This window comes from Aphelocoma coerulescens, chromosome 5 (genome assembly GCF_041296385.1).
Source record: "Aphelocoma coerulescens isolate FSJ_1873_10779 chromosome 5, UR_Acoe_1.0, whole genome shotgun sequence".
Lineage (NCBI taxonomy): Eukaryota > Metazoa > Chordata > Aves > Passeriformes > Corvidae > Aphelocoma > Aphelocoma coerulescens.
In genome coordinates this window covers 62,871,076-62,891,845 of record NC_091019.1, presented here as the reverse complement: position 1 = coordinate 62,891,845, position 20,770 = coordinate 62,871,076, and the positions used below count along the sequence as shown (strand labels likewise).

The 20,770-nt window shown below is 44.4% G+C and overlaps 1 protein-coding gene across 3 annotated transcripts in view; it reads right to left on the bottom strand.

The window, feature by feature from the left end:
- Positions 1-776: 776 nt before the first annotated feature.
- The window catches only part of RTN1 (reticulon 1), a 117,573-nt gene continuing 97,579 nt past the window's right edge, over positions 777-20,770 (bottom strand). For 2 of the 3 annotated variants that reach the window (XM_069018519.1, XM_069018520.1), the window contains exons 4-9: positions 4,962-5,169; positions 3,891-4,029; positions 2,971-3,040; positions 2,538-2,584; positions 2,389-2,447; positions 777-1,590 (exon numbers count right to left, since the gene is read on the bottom strand). In XM_069018519.1, coding sequence (XP_068874620.1) covers positions 1,548-1,590; positions 2,389-2,447; positions 2,538-2,584; positions 2,971-3,040; positions 3,891-4,029; positions 4,962-5,169 — 566 coding nt within the window. In that variant the 3' untranslated portion in view covers positions 777-1,547. Of the gene's footprint in view, positions 1,591-2,388; positions 2,448-2,537; positions 2,585-2,970; positions 3,041-3,890; positions 4,030-4,961; positions 5,170-17,231; positions 17,431-20,770 lie in introns of those variants that run through there. The other variant, XM_069018521.1, reaches the window with a different exon arrangement.

The window sequence follows — 20,770 nt, the reverse complement described above, 5'->3', positions numbered from 1 at the left end:
TCTAAGGAAAGACGTCAAATTAAGAAAGTTGGGGCAAGTGTTTAAAAATCTAGCTCTTTGTATAAAAAGAAATCCTTCATAAAATCTTTGTGACTGAAAAAGAGAAAACCAGCAATTTGGTTGAAAATATTTTGATGTCACATTTTTATACCAAAAAAAAAAAAATCTACAGGTGTGTTCTACAAATGGGCAAACCAAGCACTTAACCAACTGTTCGCTGAAGCACTTTGGATAATGTTCAACAGCTGTTTTTCTCCTCTGTTCTTAAACACCAAATGCCAACTTTTAAAAACCTTCACCTACGAACCAGAGTAAATGCTTGTTTCAGCTCCCAGCCCCTGGATTTGATATTGATTCTGTTTAAAGCAGATTTCAGAGAGCAGAGAATTTTTGGGTAAGAGAGCAACTTGGTGCTAAGGAAACTGGAATGCCCTTAGTGCTGTGCTGACGCCTCCACACTGTGCTGCTTGTGGTTTACACAGTGTGCAAACAGAGGAAGAGACATTTGTTCATGTACCTGATATTTGCTACACCTCCAACAAAAATAAACAAACTGTGTGCAGAGATCCTTCTTTCATTGCACGAAAGATCATCAAGATGTAAAAATATTAGATGAGCTACATACCCTTAGTTATGTACTACTCATTGGACTGCATGGTTATGTAAGGGCAAAGTGTGTGCAGATGTCCAGGGGAGAGGGAAAATGCTCCTCTTTGCACAGTATGTGTCCAGTTCCCAAATGTCAAGATATTCCCAGTGGCGAGAAGAAGGAGAACTTTTTACATTTAGTAACATTTATTTCTGCATTCGGTATCAAGTACATAAGTGCAAATATTCAGAGTCCATAATTAAGTCCATTAGGAACTACAGAGAATGTAATACAAATCGTAATAAATTGAACATGCTGGAACTTTCCAGTTACCATACATGTAAATCAGCCTGTCAATCCTTTACGACAAAAGTACTGGGTTTTGTTTTCTTTTTATCTTTTTTTGAGTTATACAAAACTGATTACCATAAGTACCGATTACTGTTTATTTGTGCTGGAAAACACTAAAACATCAGTCTACAATTCTATATAGTTAATAAAGATGAATCCAACCAGCAACCCAGTGACGTAGAAGCAATTTTAACTATTGCATCAAGTGCGCTAAGCAGGAAAGCCCCTAGCCACATGTAACATTAAAAGTTATAGAAGCAATGCCAATAGAAGAAGGAAAAACACTAAAAAAAAAAAAAAATTAAATAAAGAGGTCAATATTATTTAGGCTCTCACCATCATGCACTTTATAAGCAACACAAAAAACCACATCTAGTACACTTTTCTCTTTACTATACTTTAGTGCTTGACACAAGTGATTGCAAATATTCTAAGTGCAGAAGCAGCAGGGGAAAAGCACTGCTTCTGAGTTTTATGTTTCTAAGATTATGGTGTCAAGAAAAAAAAAAGAATGATAAATTTGCAGTAAAGTGTAAGAACAGAGCTGTTTTCACTCCAGATTTCCCCATTATGCACTACTGTAGTAGATGAATTCTTGATGTCTGCTTTACTCTGCCTTTCTCTTAGCACCTGGGATTTTAGCTTGAATCCTAAAAAATAAAGAAAAAGAAAAAGGATTATATGGTGAGGCAGTTATTCCATTCCAGTGGTTCCCCACTTGGACTCTTATCCAGGGATAGTCTCTAGTCCATGTTCACTGTGTTGCCTCAACAGGTGAATCAAAGTGCCACGAGAAAAAGAAGCGATGCCCATCTAGGTGTTCTTACAGCCCTGGTTTTTGGCAGTTCATGTAACCTTGGGATGTGTTCAGTGATATTCTCCCCCCAGCATTATTTCTCCATGGTCTATTGTCTATAGAAAGCCAGGAAGGAAGTCTAAAAAATGAATTTTCAGTACAAAATTTCACCCAGGTCTTCTGCCTGTTCCATGGGGGTTTGAAACACTAAAGATCATGGTGCTTCCAGGTATTTTCTTTCTGTAACAGGGCATTGTTCTGATTCCCACTTTGGTCATCAATGCTATTAACTCCCCAAATGCAAAAAAACAGGCTTGGATTGGTCAGTGGGGAAGAGAATTAACTCATTCCTTCCTGTTTGTCCTGGCCAAGTGTGGACAGTGTGGACATCAGTCCACGACTGGGCTGCTCTGCCCACGGTTCCCCCAAAAGGCAGGAGAGGGGAGAGAAGGATGGAGTGCCTTAGTCTGCGCTCAGCTGGGAGGGTCTGTGTTTCTCCAGGGCTCTGCCCTCCCTCAACCTCTCACTGTCCAGGATCTGGGGAGGACACCACTGATAGGACAGTGTCTCCAGGACCAGCCAGGTCCCAGCCACCCCCAGGGCACCACAGCCTCACAGCAGGAGCTGTGGTGCAGTCAGCTGCTGAACTCACTTTGCCACGACCGTGTTTATGTGGGTCCGCACCAGCCCCAAGTATTGATCAATCTGTGCCTGCAAAGAGCAAGAGGACACCAAGTCAACGAGGCAACAATGAGGCAGAGCCACCCAGACACCCCAAATGCACCGTGCAGACAGACCTACCTGGTACTTGTCATATACAACGGGGAGAGTAAACATAGACACCACAGCTGAGGACAAAAAGAGCACAGTGTTATGTTCCTGCAGATCAGATTCCTCCAGAGGAGAGACCTACTTCAGTGGCAAACACTTCATTGTGCCACTTGGTCAGCTGATCCACCAGGGAGCTTTGCATTAAAAATGCACTTTGCTCAAGCCTCCCAAATATGGAATTCCCCATTGCTCTGGGACTGGGAGCTGCAAAACCATAAACTGCAAAGTAGTTCTAGCAGGAGGGACAGTGTAATAGAACAGTGAATATTTACTGGGAAGGGAAATAAATGGTGGTGGTTTAGCTGAGGGGAAGGCATGCCAGGGATAGGCTGTTTTGTCTAAGTCAAAATCGAGGGGGACTTCAAGTTAAAAATAGATTTTTAAAAGAAATGTTGATTTTTACCCATTATCAGAAGAGTCAGGCCATTGAAGAGGGCTCCCACATAAGTCAGCAGCCACATTAGTACTGCAAACTAAATTAAAAATGGATCATTACATCACCTCCAGTGTCAGCATAAGAAGAAATTAGTTGGCTTAACTAGCTAACATAACAGCACATTAGCCTTTTTTAATGTGGGAGCGGTTAAGTAAGGCACATTAGGAACTAGGTAGTTTTTCTAGGTGTATAAACCCTATTCTCCATTCTGCTTCTTGCCCTCTCAGCTGAGCTTTCATGTCTATTTAGAGCTTAAATTGCAGCCTTATAGGACCCTGCATTGAGAATGGTATAGGCAGATCTCTGCATCCAATTTTTATGATGGCAGAGGTCATCCCAAACAGGTTAACCAGAGCCCTGAACTGATAATCCCATTTGAGGCTGAGAGATGTGTACCTTTTCCTAAAATTCTTTACTAATTTAGGAGCCTAACCCATGTGTGCTCTCTTAATGATCTTCTCTTTGCTCTAAAGGACACCTGCTTGAATGTAAGGCTAAAAATCAATAATTATTTCAGCAGGGAGTGAAAAAAGACCCTCATCCATAGCAGGAAATGCCACCAGTAGAGAAAATCAAGATTAACAGAGGGGAACATTATTTATAGCAAAGCAATAGAAAGCATAATGCAGGGATGCTTCTAGAACTGACATGGACCTAAGCTGGTTCTGCAAATTTATCTTATTACCTATCAATACATTCAAATGCAGAGTGCCAAACCTCTAAAGTGCAGGAAACAAGCAGTTTTAAAATCAAAAAGCAGAACAACTTTCATATTTGGAGCTACACAAAACTAGGTTTCATGACAACCCTGTCAACATGGGAAGCAGCTCTTTGAAATGTAGATTGATCCTCTAGAGAGGGGTTAAAAATATTTAAAGCAATCTCACTTTTAAAGAATCCACAAGGTCCTGAACGAGAAAGAGTCTCCTCAGCTCTTTGACTGTGCTGTTGACGTATAGCTGGAGACAATCTGTGTATTTCTGGATCTGGTCCTGTGAAAGATTCATCTCCATCTCCAAGTAGGCTCTGCCAGAAACACAGTCCCGTTACAAATCCAGGAAGTTTCCCCTGCTGTTCACGCTCGTACCCATCCACCCCATCATTCCCTCCTTCACAGACCTCATTTCTGTGTGCTGGAGCAACTTGTTCCCCTCCCTGCAGGCACAGGGCCACCAGCACACCCTCCTCACCTTGCACGATCCATCTCCCTGGGGTGATTGCTGAGCTGGAGCTGTTTGCCTCCAGCCTCACCCTCTTCCCACAGAGAGCCTGGTCTTGATGGGATTTCTCTTGTTTCCTCACCCAAAGGGGGATACAAATCTGACCTGGGAGGTTTCCCCACAAATTTCTCTGCTGTTCTCTGAGCTACTCCCCCATACTGAGTTGCAGCTCAGAACTGACCCAAGTGAAGCAGAAGGAGCAGCACCACAACAAGGCTCTTTTTCTCTGTGTCCGTGTGTGTTTGCAAACCACACCAGTTCCATGACCTGGTTTACCAACTTTATGGCACATCAGAGGGGAAAGGATCACTGTTCTCATGGAGCAAACCCCTCAGACCCCGTGGAGAGTGGGGAGACACTGGCACCATCATTTAGATATTGGGTTGCTGGAGAAAAGATAGAGGTATTTTCCTTCTATGCACAAGAGATTGTGCCCAGAAACAATGCTCTTTTTGCTTGCAGGTAAGCTGTATTATCACTAGCTCTAATGAAACTCTTTTTCTCCGTTTGCTTAAAATTTCCTGTATCTTTCTGAGAAAAAAACCCCCATGTCTTAGAGGACGATGATTTTTGTGGTGTTTTGTTTTCCTTTTTCTCTCCAGGATCTAAGCCAATAGAGCCTTACAATTTTTGAGATGCTGTGGAACAGAAAACGTTATTATTTCCCGCTTTCTGAGCAAGAAGAGAATTTCATCCAGCACAAAAGCAGCACTTGGGCATCACTACGAAGGCACTCACTTGAAGGGGTGGCCCTCGTCCGTCTTCTGCACGGCCTGTAGGACCGATTTGTAGATTCTGAAGCTGATGGTGGCCGAGAGGCCGGCCAGGGCCAGGTAGGCCACGACGCTGACGACGCTGAACTGGGTCAGGGAGAAGAGCAGCAACAGGAGGCTGCCGAACACGATCCCTGTCTGCTTGATGTCACGCCAGTACAACAGGTCGATAGCTGGGGGGAGAAGACCAAATTGTTAAAGGTGGCCATGGAGGGTGGCCACCGTGGCCACTGGGACCCTCGGAGTGCTTGCAGGAGGGCGAGGGGAGCAGTGATGCTCCTGCTCACAGCAGCATCAACAGAAGCTCCTCAGCAGGAGCAGTGAAGGGACTTGAGCGACGCGCTGAGGAAATTACAACCGATGACCTACTTGAAATCCTTGTTTTCCTTGTGCCTGTGCCTGGGTTAGATAAGATGGATGAATATCTCCAACCACAGCACAGTGGGTGGGTCTCTTGCAGCAGCAAGGCAAGTGCAAGCTGGGGTTTGTGTTGTTGCTAGGGCTTTATGGAAGATTTCAACCTTCCTTGCGTTTACTCAATCTGAAAATTCCAAATTTTTATTTCTTTTTTCACGAGTTCAAATGCCAAATGCTTGATCAAAGCGTTTTCCAGTTTTGGTTGTTAAATGAGTGAGAAAGTTTGGGGCTAGCCACTATAAACCACTTTCCCATTCAAAGTTCTGACAATTCAATTTTGTTATTTCATTAGTTTTGAAAAAGGAAGAGACTCCTGGCTTTACCACTGCTTAATAGTTCCATGAGTAGGAAACCATTTTTCAGGTAAGGCCTTCAAATACAGAATAAATCTCTCTAGCTACTCAATCCCACCACCTCAGTAATACTAAAAAGAAAAAAAAAGCTTTCTGCTTTTTATATCATTTCCCCCGTCCACAGGAGGTGCTGGTTAAAACAAAACAAGTGCATTTTCAACTTGTGCATTTTTACATTAGTTAAGCAGTTAATTTTTACAGTGTTTTTTACCCACTTTGTATAGTTTTTTTCAGCCTCTCCAGCAAAAGATTTTAGCATCAGAGACAGCCACTAAAAAGCAAAATTTAATGAAAGGATTGTGGACTATCCAGTCCATAAAGGTGAATTTAATCTGTTTACACCCACAACCTGTTTCTGAGAGGACTCTTCATCCAGCCAGAGAACATGCTCATGACAATCTAAACAAAACAGCTTTAATTTCACACACTGCACAAGTCCTCAAGAACAGCTTGAACACACCACCAGCCAAACAGATTTGAGAGATGCCACTTGTCAAATCATTCTGAACAAAGAGTAAATTCAGGAAAACTGCAATCTGTCAGGAAAAAAAAAAAAAGAAGTCACCGATACTAAAAGAAACAAAATTAATCCAGCCTCCTAGTCCTTATCATCTAATCTCCAAAAATTGTGAGTCACCACGGTGTGCTTGCCTTGAGTCAATGAGTTATATTACTCATTACTGTTATATGTATTAGCCTGGCTTTACAGTGATGGGCTTGAATGCAAAAATTGGTGTTGTATTACTGAGCTCTCTTCTCTTTGTGCACCATTCACACCCAATTACATTCTCCATTGATATAGACTCTATAATAACCTTTTGCTGTTTTTAAGCATTCAGCACCAGACCTGTGATCATGAGCACACATGACTGGATCCTATGGGCTGCACGGAAGCCACGGGACAAGGGACCTTGGTGCCTGTTCTGGGATCCTGGGTGCTGACTCCACAAAACACGGACTGGTCTCTTACACATATACGCCCATGTCTGCTTCCCGCAGAAACCCTGGCACAGGGAGTGGGGAATGCTCCAAAATGCAGTTACAGCATCGTCAGAGCAGCTGTATGAGGAGGTTTAGCAGCAGACACAGCTGTACTGTAGGACCCAGCTGGGGCTCCACAGATTGCTCACAGTGCTGAGGTGCTGGAGCTCACGACTCCATCCTTGCAAACCATCCTTACAAAATGGCATCCAGAACACAAGCGTGCAGGTTTGGCCGTTTTTCATATTCCTTTTCAGGAAAGGTGCTGCAAAATCCTGCAGCACACAAATGGGTGCTTTCACCACCATTTGGACAGGAGGTATTGTATTTTCTGTGAGGGTGGTGAGGCCTTGGTACAGGTTCCCCACAGAAGCTGTGGCTGCCCCATCCCTGGAAGTGTACAAGACCAGGTTGGATGGGGCTTGGCACAAGTGGAAGTTGTCCCTGCCCATGGCAGGAGGGTTGGAACGAGATGATCTTTAAAGTTTCTTCCAACCCAAACAATTCTATGATTCTGTGATTATTCACAAGATGATATTTTTTGTGCTCAAAAATTACTCTGTCAGAGGACAATACTGGAAATTTATGCAAATCTGACTTTAAGTTACTTAAGTTTTCTATCACACAAACCCTCAACATTAAATTAAATAAGCCCAGGTGAGCTGATGTATGTGGCACATCATCTGCTGATGACAGAAAAAGGACACATAGCAGGGAAAAGTACTCCCTGGGACACAGGCAGTAGAGAGGCAAACAAATGAGAGCTGAGCCAAAAAATACAAACCTGACTCCACCAGAGTCCCCTGAGTCAATCCCAATTAATTATAAGATCCAAAACGAGCAACTAAGCCTGTTTCTTTCAATGATCTTCCAACCCATACTCCTGCAGACTGGCAGTGGGCTGCATTCTCATGCAGAGAAGCCAAACTGCATTTTCTCATTCCCCTCAAACAGGAAGATGCTGAGTTACTCAAGAGAGACTTGACCAGGTATGTGTATATCCTGAAAGCTGTCTGTTCCTGCCATGCAATGGCTGGGATATTTACTCAGCTGTATCAGGTAAGGAAAGGATCAGAGAGAGATGGACAGAGGCCAAGTGACACAGTTCTGGGGACATGCATGCACAAGGGAGGAGATGAAAAGCATCTGGCCTCTTTCTCCAGCCAAAGGAGACCTCGATGAGAGGGATCCTGTATCTTTTAGACCTAAGGCAAATATTCCCACGTGCATGGGAAAAAAAAAAAAAAAAGTGCCAACGGCTAGTTGGAAAATCTCAGCATAGGAAAGGGAGATACGAGTTGAATGACTTTTACATGGCTCTCCCAGTGCCCAGGTCCAGCCTGGGAGCACATTCCCCCCCACCCACGGCCTGCCAGATCTGTCAGGATTTTCAAGGGCAGGAAGCACATCTGCCTTCTCCTCATCTCCCTCGGAGGGATAGGGAGCTGCAGCACTGCTGCCCTCTCAAGCTGTTCGGGTGGGATTTGCTGCTCCTGCAGCCATTCCTCCTCCTCTCCCTTAAGGAGAAGGGGCTCAGCTGAACCTCTTTGTAAAGCTGATACAGGAGGGAGGTGAATCTCACAGCTCCTTGGGCAGGGAAGGGGGAGAAGGAGAATCCAGAACTGGAAATCAGTGGAGACTTGGGGAGAATTTGGCTGACAGGCCTCAGGGATTTGAGCTGTATCAGTTCCCCTGGAATTTAGATGCTGCTAAAAACACCTGAGTTACACCTTTCACAGCCATGTTTTCTCCTTCAGTTGCAGCTTCAGTCACTTCAAAGGCTTTTTACATTATTGGAATGGAATGGGAGAGCATAGCACAGCATAGAATAAGAATAAGAATAAGAATAAGAATAAGAATAAGAATAAGAATAAGAATAAGAATAAGAATAAGAATTAGACTGACTATTTCAGTTGGGAGGTACTTACAACCATCACCTACTCTAACAGCCTGACCAATTCAGGGCTGACCAAAAGCTAAAGCATGTTGTTGAGGGCATTTTCCAAATTACTCTGAAACACTGACAGGTTTGGGGCACTGACCATCTCTCTGGAAGCTTGTTCCAGGGTTTTACCACCCTCTTGGTAAAGAAATGCTTCCTTACTGAGACAGTAGTCAAACACATTTTTGTCCTACATTTCCTTACGTAAACAAATCTCCCTTAAAAGCAGGCAGAAGTGCACTGGGTGAAGAATGCACCAGCTGGGATCCTTTGCCTGGCTTCCTCACAGTGCCGTTTTCTCCTGTAACCACTTACACCAGAGCCAAAATACCTGTCACATCAGTGTCTGGTGCTGTAAATAGAGACCAAGGGGCAAAGGAATAAGAAATTTTCTCCTTGACCATCAGGTCAATCCAGCCTTGCATCAACCCTCCTCACACCCTTTCTTTTCCATTCTAAACAGGAACAAAAATTAAAGATGAGGTTGTCCACCACATTTATATGTCTGCTTTGAGCTTCACCTCAGCCTACATTCATGTAAAACTGGTTAAGATACCAAATAACTCCTCCCAAACACTCTCTGACCCCATGGGTTTAGTGTCTTCCACTAAGTACTAACCAATGTCTGAGCCTTTGCTGAAGGGCAGTGGCCTGTTCCTGCCTGCACCCCTTCCTTGGCATACTGAAGAGACAACCAGCCAGGCTCAGAGCAGCCTCCCCAGCACATGGGGACACAGTGGGAATGAGGATGACAGGGCCAGGAGCCGAGCTGGAACTGCAGCTTTCACACGCACACTCCTCTGCAGAGCCACTCACCAGCACACGCTGGCCCCACACTTGGCCAGACTGAGACAGCTTCCAGCCCAGCTCTAAGGTGAGTACAGCATTTCCCAGATAAATTAAAGGACAGAGGATCCCTCACAGCATGAATTAGCCACATAATAATTAAGTGCTTTGGTCAATCAGAAGGGAAAGAATAAAAGGTCCTAGTGTGGTGCAGGGTCCTGCAAGCGCTGGGTGTTTTACGGGGAGGGGGTGTGTGTGTGTGCATGGTGCCGCCCAGACCCCACCACAATGGCACAATTCTGAGCAATGCACGCTGAATATTCATGAGGCAGGAGGCTGGTGCCACGTGAGGCTGTCGATGTGTGATGTGCATGCAATTGGACAGGGGCTCAGTCTGTTTGGCTGAGCAAGATCCACTTCCAAGAGCCAAAACGCCAACTTCAAACCACCCAGTTTGCAGTGGGGATTTGCAAAAGGGGTTTGGGCATTGAAATCGGCCTTGGCTTCACTTGAGGGTTGCGCTCCTTCTGTTTTGAAAATCACTACTGTAAAATCCTGACCGTGTCCATTAACATGCAGAAGCTGTTCAGCTGTAGCTTTCCATGATCCCCCTTCAGCCTCCTGGAAGGAGGGAAGCAACATCACTTTGCCCTCTTTACAGTACAACTCACCAGAGGTCTGAGTCATTTGTGGAAGTATAAAAGGACTCTGGGTTTTGCCAGAACTGCCTCAGACTCAAAATTATTTGCATTTATTAAGGAAGACTTACCAGCCATCTTTAAGACAACAGTGCTGCAGGTCACTGCCACTGCCTTTGAAGAATTTTTCTGGAGAAGCGTGTCTGATGAGCTGTTTATCTGCAAGTATTGCCTGCTTGTGCTTTTTAACTCACAGCAGAACTTGCAAAATGTTACTCAACTAGTCCTCTAGTAGAAAGATTTTTCAAGGGTGCCAAAACAGTGCTTTAAAGCCATACTTTATGGCAGAACCTCATCTGACTAAACTAATGGGATCCTGCACTTGGGTCCAACTCCCAGACTAGCAAAGGTGAACTCTATGGTATAAGAAACCACCTGTTAATATGAACAACTGGTAAATACCCATGCTTGTGGGGCAAGCTAAAATTAACTTCACAAATGTAAGAAACAGTAGCAGCAGGCAGAGCTTGTGCCAGCAAGGAATGGCTCCCTAGTGCCTGAAAGCTCTCACAGCTCTTACCACGGCTTGCAGCAGAAAATGTTTCTGCTCCTCAGTATTTGGTGCCAAAAAAGCCCTAAGACAGATGTGGGGGCTGGAAAGGGCAGTGCCAAGGTAGACGAATTAAAAATGCTCCTGAATCCATTCTTCTTAGGACCTGGAAACACAAGGGCTGGGCTTTGGTGGTTTACATGGTCCCCAGAAGCTTCATGGCAGCTGCAGGCCCAGCCTCCTGAGCAGAGATCCCAGAGGGAGAAGAGAGGATCCGAACCAACTTGTAGCTAAAATGTCCTCCTGCATGGTTATGTTTTCTAAAATACTTCTGAGGGAAAAACCATCCCATGTCTCAAAGAAAGCATTTTAGTATGAAAATCAATGATAGACCAAGCAGACACTGGACAACTCAGGTCTTCCACAGCTTCTCCTCTGAAAATCTCTCTTCTCCCCTTTTGACTTTGCAAGTTTTTCCACTACTGCAACAACTGTGCAAATAGATCATGCATCAAGCAGGATTTCCATGGAAGTTAGTATAAAAAGTGTATAGTTAGTATAAAAAAAAAGTGTATAGTTAGTATAAAAACCCCTGGTACCCAGCCTTCAAATGAGGCTCATGGGCCTTGATGATTATATAAAAGGTTGTATGCTCTTTAGTACACTACTAACACCCTTGGAGGTGTTCAAGCTGCCCTCCCCACCATGGAAGTACCACCAGGCCTCCTGAGGAGGTAAAAATCAATGGGTTGTACAGCTTCACTCCCTATCTAGTAATAGTTTTTCAAGAGAAGTGAGAAAAATCTGTACACAGCCTTTACTTCTGTACACAATGTAATGTTACAACTTCATAAATATAAATGATTTCATAAGGCATTTTCCAGACCTTCTGGGAGTGAAAATATCAGGAAACACAATTTAAAAAAATTAAGAAGAACAGTCTTGTTTACAGCATTGTCACAAAAGTATTTGACAACAAATATGACAATACTGTAGGTTTTGGAGTAAAAATAAATATTGCTCGTACCCAAAGCAAGCCCAGTTTGCAGCTTTAACCACAGGACAGGCTTTCCCTCTCCTCTCTGGTGAAGGATCCAATGTGGACATTGCTCTCCTCCCCACAACAGATTTGATTCTAATGTAATACAGATGGATACACAGTTTAATGAGCAGTCTGGTGCCTTCAGGAGACTGCTGTGATGAACAGCAGAGCCAAGACAGAGTATCTCTGCTGTTTCATGAGGCATACCTCCTGACCCTTCATCTTCATCCTTGACCTCTACCTCTTGTACACACTCTGACCATTAAATTCCTGTCCTCAGTTCAGCTTTATATCTTTATCATCCACCTGTTTCAAGACTTAACTTAAAAGTTCAGACCTTCTTGGTCCCCAGAGTGTGATGAGAGGAGACCTGGAACAAGAATAGGATCAGGGAAAAGGAAAACCTTGACACATAGATGCCCTCCATGTTATATCCTACAACATCTGCAAGATCAAGACGTGAGCAAAAAAGTATTGACTGATTGCCTTGTGTGAGGCACCAGAGTAGGCTTGGGTAGACAGAAGAGGACTGGCAGTAAAAGAGGATTGCCAGTAAAAAATCAACCCTACAACCACACCACACACAAGTCTACTGTAGCATTTATTATTACTAATTATTAATGATGATGTGATTGGTGCTGCTATTAATCATTATGGTGTTGTTATTTTCATTTTCATGTGAGAGATGCTTTAAGACCAGGATTGAGCACAGCAGCAGGAGAAACACACAACTCCTGCTCATCAAATTGTATCACTGCCTGCCTTGGCCAGTTTCTGTGGAGGATGTTATGGCTCTCACCTTAAGTGGGCAGAAACCAAGGAGGCCAAGCAGAGCCCTTGAATGCAGTCTCTGAGTGCACATAATGCTATGGAAATGTTAAGATTTTCCCAAGATACTCTTGGACTAAAGGAATAGACCTGGACTCTCTCTTAGACTCTATCCAAACATTTTAAAATCTGCAGATTTTCAAAATGAGTGGTTCAGGCTTATGTTATTTATAATTAAATATGATGTGGAGAAAGTACCCCTTCTGATATCAAAAAAGCCTCACCAGAACTCACTTTCCAGACCCCTACTGAGAACAAAAGCAGCCCTCCAATACTGCCTTCAGCTACTGCCCCACTATCACCCTCCTGATGGAGTTTAAATGAATCCTCAGGGAATAGCTTAAAATACTCTTACTTTGGGGGAATTTTCACCTTGTTCTGGCAATGAAAGAATATTGTCCATCAGTTCTTAAAAGACATGGCTCTGAGCAACCTGGTCTGGTGGAAGATGTCCCTGGCCATGGAAGGGGGGTTGGAACTGGATGGTCTTTAGGGTCCCTTCCATCCCAAACCATTCTGTGATTTGTGATGGCACAGCAGGTGTGCAGAACACAGATTTTTTTTTTTTTTTTTGCCATCAACAGGAATGTGCTGGAAGAAGAATTGATACAATTTCTGCATCAGTGACAACAAAAATGAAAGCAAATCTGAAAGTGGTAAATAATCTTGACAAATTTCCTTCAAACTTCACAGGAAATCATCTGTCAAATTAGGAATTAAATTCCCCCTAAATTTGGTCTAGTTTTATGAAACTATTAGCCAAATTGGTTACAGCAAGTGATTACTTGGTTCCAAGGTTTTAACCCTACCAAGATCCAACATAAGAACCAAATACTGGGACAGATCTTTATCAAGTGGACCCCAGCTGAGAGACCAACAATATTTTCAGGAAAGCACCGAAGGCACCAACTGGCTGAAGTTATATTCTCATTATAAAGCTATAATTAGACTTCACAACTGTCAATAAGATTACAGATTAACAGCATGTAACCATGTTATTGCCATCGAAATTCTTTATCAATCTTAAAGTGGGTAACATCACCATGAACATTTGCTACAGCTTCCCATCACCCTTTGGAAACCAATGGATATACCAATCAAGTAAGGAAGCTGGCTCTCTGAAAACAGCTGCCAAGAAAATGATAATCAGTAACTGCAGTCCCAGCAGAACTATGTCAACTAGATGGATTTTATGAAGTCTGCAGTCCCTTTCCACATTAAGTTATAATTATGTAGTGGTGGCTAAACCATGACAAATTATAATGTGGGTAATATTTAGGATCATTTCTATGAACAGTTCATGGGCCTGTGTCTCTGGATCTTTACATTTTTCTTTTTCAACACCTCTCACAGAAGATTGAAGCTGCAGGAACAACCCTGACACTTACAACCACCCAAGAGCTGGCATGTAGAAGGACGAGTGGAAAAGGGAATATTCATGAGGACCAGTGTACTGACATCAAATAACTCCACCCAGCTGGGGTGCAAACTTGGGCACTGATCTCTTCTCTCTGGTGACCAGTGACAGGACCTGAGGGAATGGCTGGAGCTGTGTCAGGGGAGGTTTAGGTTGGATATTAGGAAAAGGTTCTCACCCAGAGGGTGGATGGACACTGGAACAGGCTCCCCAGGACAGTGGTCACAGCACCACACCTGACATAATTCAAGGAGCATTTGGACAATGCCCTCAGGGACAGTGTGGGATTGTTGGGGTGTCCAAGAAATTGGACTCTGATGATCATAGTGGGTCCCTTCCAACTCAGGATATTCTGTGGTTCTATGTCCTTCCTAATCCAGAGAAACCTCTCTATCAGCGTGTGAACCTGTGTTCTGCTGAGCTGAGTCCCTGGGGAAGGCACAGGGAGCTGCTCCTCCACCTGAAGCTGGAGGCTGCCCTCGCCCAGCAGCTCCCAGCGGGAAGCTGCTCTCTCTGTCACACGCTCGTGTCACACACACGGCTGGCACTGGCCATAGGCTGTTCCTCCAAGGCCCACAGCCACCAGCACGCCCAGGTGGGGACATTTCTCCTCACACTCATGCATTATGCATGGCTCCATCCCAGCCTGCTTCAAATGCATCACCTTCCAGTGCAGACATGACTTGGGCGTGGAAGTCGCTGCAATTCCCCAAAGCCACCCATGCTAACATTTTGAATGAAGCAGACGCCCAGCAGGGGTGAATTACTGTCCTGCCCACCCAAGGACTGGATCACAATCTACCTTTGCTCTAATCCCACTATACCTGCAGGATGGGCAGGTAAAAAACAGTATTTCTAAATGTGTGCAGCAGCAGCAGTTGATTCACTGCAAGGGAAATAACAGTACCTTGACTGAGTGGGGCAAAGTCAAAGCTTCACCAAGAGTCTCTGCAGCTTCTTGTGATCCCCACCCAATTTGACACTAATTACAAATACTACATGATCAATTCAATGATACAGTTAGTTGCAGGCTTGGTTGTTTAGTAATCAAAACTTTTGTTAACCTCATTGTTGTATCTGCATAATTTCAGTAAGAATATGCTCTGTATTTACTGAGGTTTCTCTCTGCATCTGTTACACTCAGAGACACATTCCAGACTTTTCAGGGAGGAACCATAATTCCACTGACAACCAAGATGGCAAAATTATACAACTCCAGATTTGCACAAAACTGATATTCCAGGTTGAGACAGAGACAACATGAATAATAGATATTACAGGAATCAATGAATCATCTTTAGTCTTCATTCTTCTGAATTTTAAATTTCCTCTATTTTATCTGGGACTGATCAAAGAATTTTGATGACAGAAATAATATTCTATGGCTATTTCATGTTTTCTGCAGGATCACTTTGGAATCATAAAGCACCACCCAAGGAAAAGAAAAAAATATGCAAATACTGGTGGAAGTGAGGCAAGTGATTTATTTTAACTGCGTTGATTTTTTCAGACCTGGGATTTTTTTTCAAATCAGCATGGGACACATTGTGTCATTCAATTTTCATCAAATCTACCCCACTTTCAAAAAGGAAAGCACTAAAGGAGAGAAGCCCCACTATTACAATTAATTTTTAATTAAACAACAGCAGCACGCCCTTCATTATTCCCCTTTTTTAATTTATGAATTTTTTTTTTCTGATAAAGAAAGGAAATACTCCATTTGGTTCTAAAAACAGGTGGTTCAGCAAACTGACTCAGCAAATCAATATTTTCATAAGAATCAGCAAAATATTGACCATTTTTGAAGAAAAACCCAAACCCCACCCTACAAGGAAGTTTATCTGCGAAGCTCAGATGAAAAGACCCTGAAGTTAGTTTGTAACTCTCCTATATAAGCTTAATGAATCCCACAAACGTAGGGAAAACCCTTGCCTTTCATTTCGATGTGGAAAGCCGGAGCTGCTGGAGCCTGGCATTTAACAGGTGCATCTGTTTACTTTCCAGCTACTCATCTTCCTTAAAAAAACTTCAGTTCCTAAATACAATTAGATGCTGAATTGAGATTGCAAAAATATCAAGCCCCCTAAAGACAAGAGTCTGAAAGGTCTCCCCATCCCCACCCCTCCCCAAAAAGCACTTTAGGAAGGTTTTCCAGCTTCTGTTGCATCGAGCTGCGTTTATCAAACTATGTCTGCAAGCATCCTGGACCCTTTAATGAGATGATGCTATGGAGTAATCTCTCTCCCAGGGACCCTGCTGTGAGCATCAGCATCATGAACTGACTATTCAGCGTAAACATGCACCTTAAAATTAAAAAATACATCCAAACAAAGCCTGCCCGAAGCAGCCCCAGCCCGCCTGGCAGGATCAGCCGCTAGCTTTTCTCCCTCTAATCTGCCCACCGAGCAGCGTCACAGAGACTGTCTTTTATCAAAACAAAGGCTGGATGCTGGCGGGGAAGTGTGAAGCCGACTAAAAATGGCTGAAAAGCTGTCCAAGGCACCCGGGAAGGTGGCCAGCCCCACCCAGCGCAGACACCGACCCGCTCAAAATATGCTGAAAATCAGCCCAAAAGGGAGATGCCATTGTTCCCTTCGCCTACGCGGCAGCGAGACAACATCACTGCAATATTTTACCCCCGAACGAGTGCTCAGGAGCATAATGAAAGGGTTTTTGTTTTTTTGGTTTTTTTTTTTTAAAAGCAATCCTAGAGCAAAGTAGGAAGCGGGGGGCCATCCCGCGGTGCCCCGGCGCTGTCGCCCTCCTTGCCGAAGCTGCGTTTTCTTTGTGTGACACAAGGCTAAGCCTGGCTCTGGGTGTGTCCGTGGGCAGGAGGCACCCAGGAGCCCAATGCCACCACCTCCAACCCTCGCCAGCCCCAGCGGGCACCAATGCACCGTCACCCGGCTTCCCTAAAGCTCGAAAGGCAGGAAATCATGCCAGCGATATCCCGACGGAGAGAGTCGAGGATGAGGAATGACGCCGCTAACGGCAAGGGCGGATGCTTTGGGAATGAGCTGTAAGGTGGGAAGGGAGGACCTGTATCCTGGATGCTTTCAGGGTGAGACACCTGGGGATGGGAGAAAATGCATGCCAAGAACAGAAATAAGGGCTTTTAATCTTTCTTTCTTAAATTACCCCCAAAGAAAAGCTTCGCGGGGAGGGAGAGGAAACAGCATGCAAAGGCCCACAGGTGAACAATGCAAAAATGGATGGATCCTGCCTTTGCCTCCTCTGCCATGCAGTCCTCCTAGCATGCAACACTAGAATAGATATAATACCCTGACATTTCCAGTTGCTCCAAAGACAGTCCATCTTGGTGGAATCGGCACTGGCTTGCATCTCGGAGAGCTGAGGGATTGCCGGTCCTTTCGTCGGAGGCACTGCGTTACCAGTCAGGCATTCCCGAGCATGGGTGGGTTAGTGGGTATCGCTCCCGTCTCCCCGCTCGGCTCCGGACTGATGCTGTAAGCAGCACAGGCGGAGGGGGAGGGCATATTGTACGCGCTGCGGTCTCCACTGCAGCAAATCAGCAGTGTGATGTGGTTGCCCTAGGGAGCAGGCTCCTTTGAAAAGGGGATGCAGTCCCTTTTCAAATCAAAAGCTTGCGCTCGGGCGGCTTAGCCTCCTAAGCCATGGAAATGGTTAAGGCAACCTGATGGCAAAGAAATAAAACCAAATTGGGTGTGGGTAGAGGGGGGGTGATGAGGGGTGAGCAGTGTTTCCTATGTGTCTGTATGGTTGTGACTGCTCGTGTTCCAGAAATTTCTTGACAGTGATGGAATCTGGTGTTTTTTCTTTTTTTCTTGTCCCCTTTTTTGTTTGCTTGTTTTTGTTTTGATTTTGTGTTTTGTTTTTTGGTTTTGTTTTGGTTTTGGTTTTTTTTTTTGTGAAGGCCAAATTTCACACAACCCCTCCCTGATGCCTCCCTCTCCTCTGCCCAGCTGGGTGGGGTCGGGGAGCAGGCAGGAAAAAAAACAAGGTCAGGATTCAAGCCCTACACAGCAACCCCTATTTTGCTACTTTTTTTTTCAAAACCCTGCGGGCACGGGGTGACCCGTGTGGCCCCCCCATGCCAAGCCCTGCCACACCAGGGTGCTGAGGAATCCCAGTTGCACCCAGCTTTGGGTGTGCAGGGAATGAATGCTGCCTCCTCTCGCTGCCCAAAATGCTGCATGAACCAGGATTTGAAGTGTAAGAGTGCAGGAATACAGGACAATTTGTGAAAGGCCCACTAATAGCTGAATTTTAACGTGGGCCCCAACACTCCTGCACCAGCAGGACACGGCCTGTGCCTCAGTTTCCCCGCTGATAAACTATTATGAAAAGCCTTGCAGAGACATCATAACCACGCAATGGTCACACTTGGCAGACATTGGGAAACAAAACCCTTTGCCACTCAACCTGTTCACATTTTCAGATTTTGGGGTGGCTAGTATTATTAAGAAACTCCCCCAAAAGTCACCCCATTTCACTGGAGAGTGACCTGAGATACAGTGTATCAGACTATGTCCAGTCATTTTGGGCAGAATGACCCCAGCTGGGCACCTCTCAGCTCTGAAGCTGGATTTAAACCTTTAGATTATGACAGTACATTAAATAACTTCACTTTAGCCGTGTTTTACTGAATTTTGGTTTTTTATGTGGAAATAGACACCAACACAGACACAGTGGGTCATGTACCCATCAGCATGGGGAATAGAGTTTGAGCCCCTCTGCTCTTTTGGCTGCAAAAATAAAAGATCTTTAATACCTGAGTTAACAGATACCTCCTCCAACTGGGAGTAGTCACTTATCCTCCCCTCAGGTAACTCATCTTATAGAAGAAAGCCAAAATTTAAGGAGATAGTATTATTTTACTCTTTACCTAGGAAACTCTGCTGGGAATACAGAGGCAAACAGCTACTGTTCATGTTCCTAAATCATCCCTGAGATCCCCTAAAACACTTGCTTAGCCTTGAACCCAGCACCTTCATTCCCCTAATGGGGAAATAATTAACTAATTGGGGCAGAACTGGCTTCAACTGTCATTGTATACAGTAAGATTAAACCATCTACAATGTTACAAATCTGGGTTTTGTGTTCTTCCTGCCTTTGTTTAAAAAAAGAAAAAAAAAAAAGGAAGAAAGGGGCTGGCAAGGGAGGATTTCTTAAGCATGGACTCATTGGTTTAGACCCTCTGCAAGAGCAGAAAATATCCCTATTGATACATTTTGCCCTGCAAACTCTTCACAGCTCTGCCATGGGGTTTCCATGCACCAAGCCACAATATGAAGTATCTACAAGCAGTGTATAAAACAGAGACATAATTCAAATAAAACTTCTACATCCTTGTCCCTGGAATAGCCACAGACACCCCAAACATAGTGCATAGGTGAAATTCATGGCTGCTGGGCATGTACCACCAGCAACACAGCAGTGAGAAGGCAGAAGATCTGTTTGGTCCCACTGTAACCCACATTTCTCAGTCAAGTATAAAGGAAAAATTCCCCTTGGACAGAAGAATGGTCCATGTACATTTAATATCCCACTAATGATTTCTCCTTGCCTTTATTGTTGGTGAGAATTTTTCTTGCCTCAGACTTCATGTCGCAATTTCCTCTTCCAGGCTACCAAAATGAATCACACCATCAGGCTTCCTGTTTAAATTCTTACTCCCTTTAGGAAAAGTGTCTCTTCAGACCTGGCCCATGTGATTGGACTCTCCCACACTACTTCCAGAACTATTTTAATCCACAGGCACCAGAACCCATCGCTTTACCAGCAGTAACAAGAACACTGCATTTGTGTCAGAAACAGAACTGAACTGGAACAGTGAGATGAACACACTTAGAAAATGCACATGGGCTAAGAAGAGCTTCCAGTGTGCACTCACTTGTCCCAGGCCCTGAGGCAGGTGGGGGACAGAAGCAACTCTTTGTGTGACTACAGAAATTGCACAAAATCTCAATCAGCGCTGGGTGGATCCAGGACTGAAATGGCCATTGATAAAAAATGCATTTCCACAATGAGATTTTAAACTATGCAGATTTTTAAACTATTCAGTAAGTAGTGAGCCAGAACTAGGTCTAAGCACTTGGCCATCAATCCTGCAGTTAAGAACTGGTTCTTTGCCACAGAGCTAAACCAGGACCACCAACTCAACCTCTACTGAGCAGGCTGGAAAGCACAAATAAACATTGCACTGTCTGGATCTTAAAGCAGTGAGACACGCACAGAGATCTTGGCACCAGCTGCAGGAAAGTTCAGTGGTGGAGGAGAGCTTTTCTGTGATCACAAATAGAAGCAGGATGAAAAGTAGTATGTGGAATTTGCTTCCCTTCAGAGCACTGTCCATTGGAAGCCTCCTACTGTGGATGTTACTGAAATTATTACAGATCTTAAGATGTGTTAGTGAGGTCACATGAAGCTCAGTGTTGATGGCACAGCCACAGGCCGAGTGGGCTCATCACCACTTGCCTGTGAGGTATCTCTGCTGGAGATACTGACCTGTGTATGTGGGTGGTAAGGACTCAGTAAAATAAAGTTACCCATGGGATCACTGCAGGAAACCACAGGCCAAGTGAACACACAAGTAGGGTATTGCTGTCTGCCTTGTTTCTTGCCCTCCCTCCAACTCCAATAGAGATCACAGAATCACAGAATCATAGAAGGATTTGGGCTGGAAGGGACCTTAAAGGTCACCTAGTTCCAAACCCTTTGTCCATGAGCAGGGATGCCATCCACTAGACAAGGTTTCTCAAAGCCCCATCCAATCTGGCCTTGAACAACTCCAGGGATGGGGCACCCACATCTGGATGGCCAAATGGGTGCAGACTGT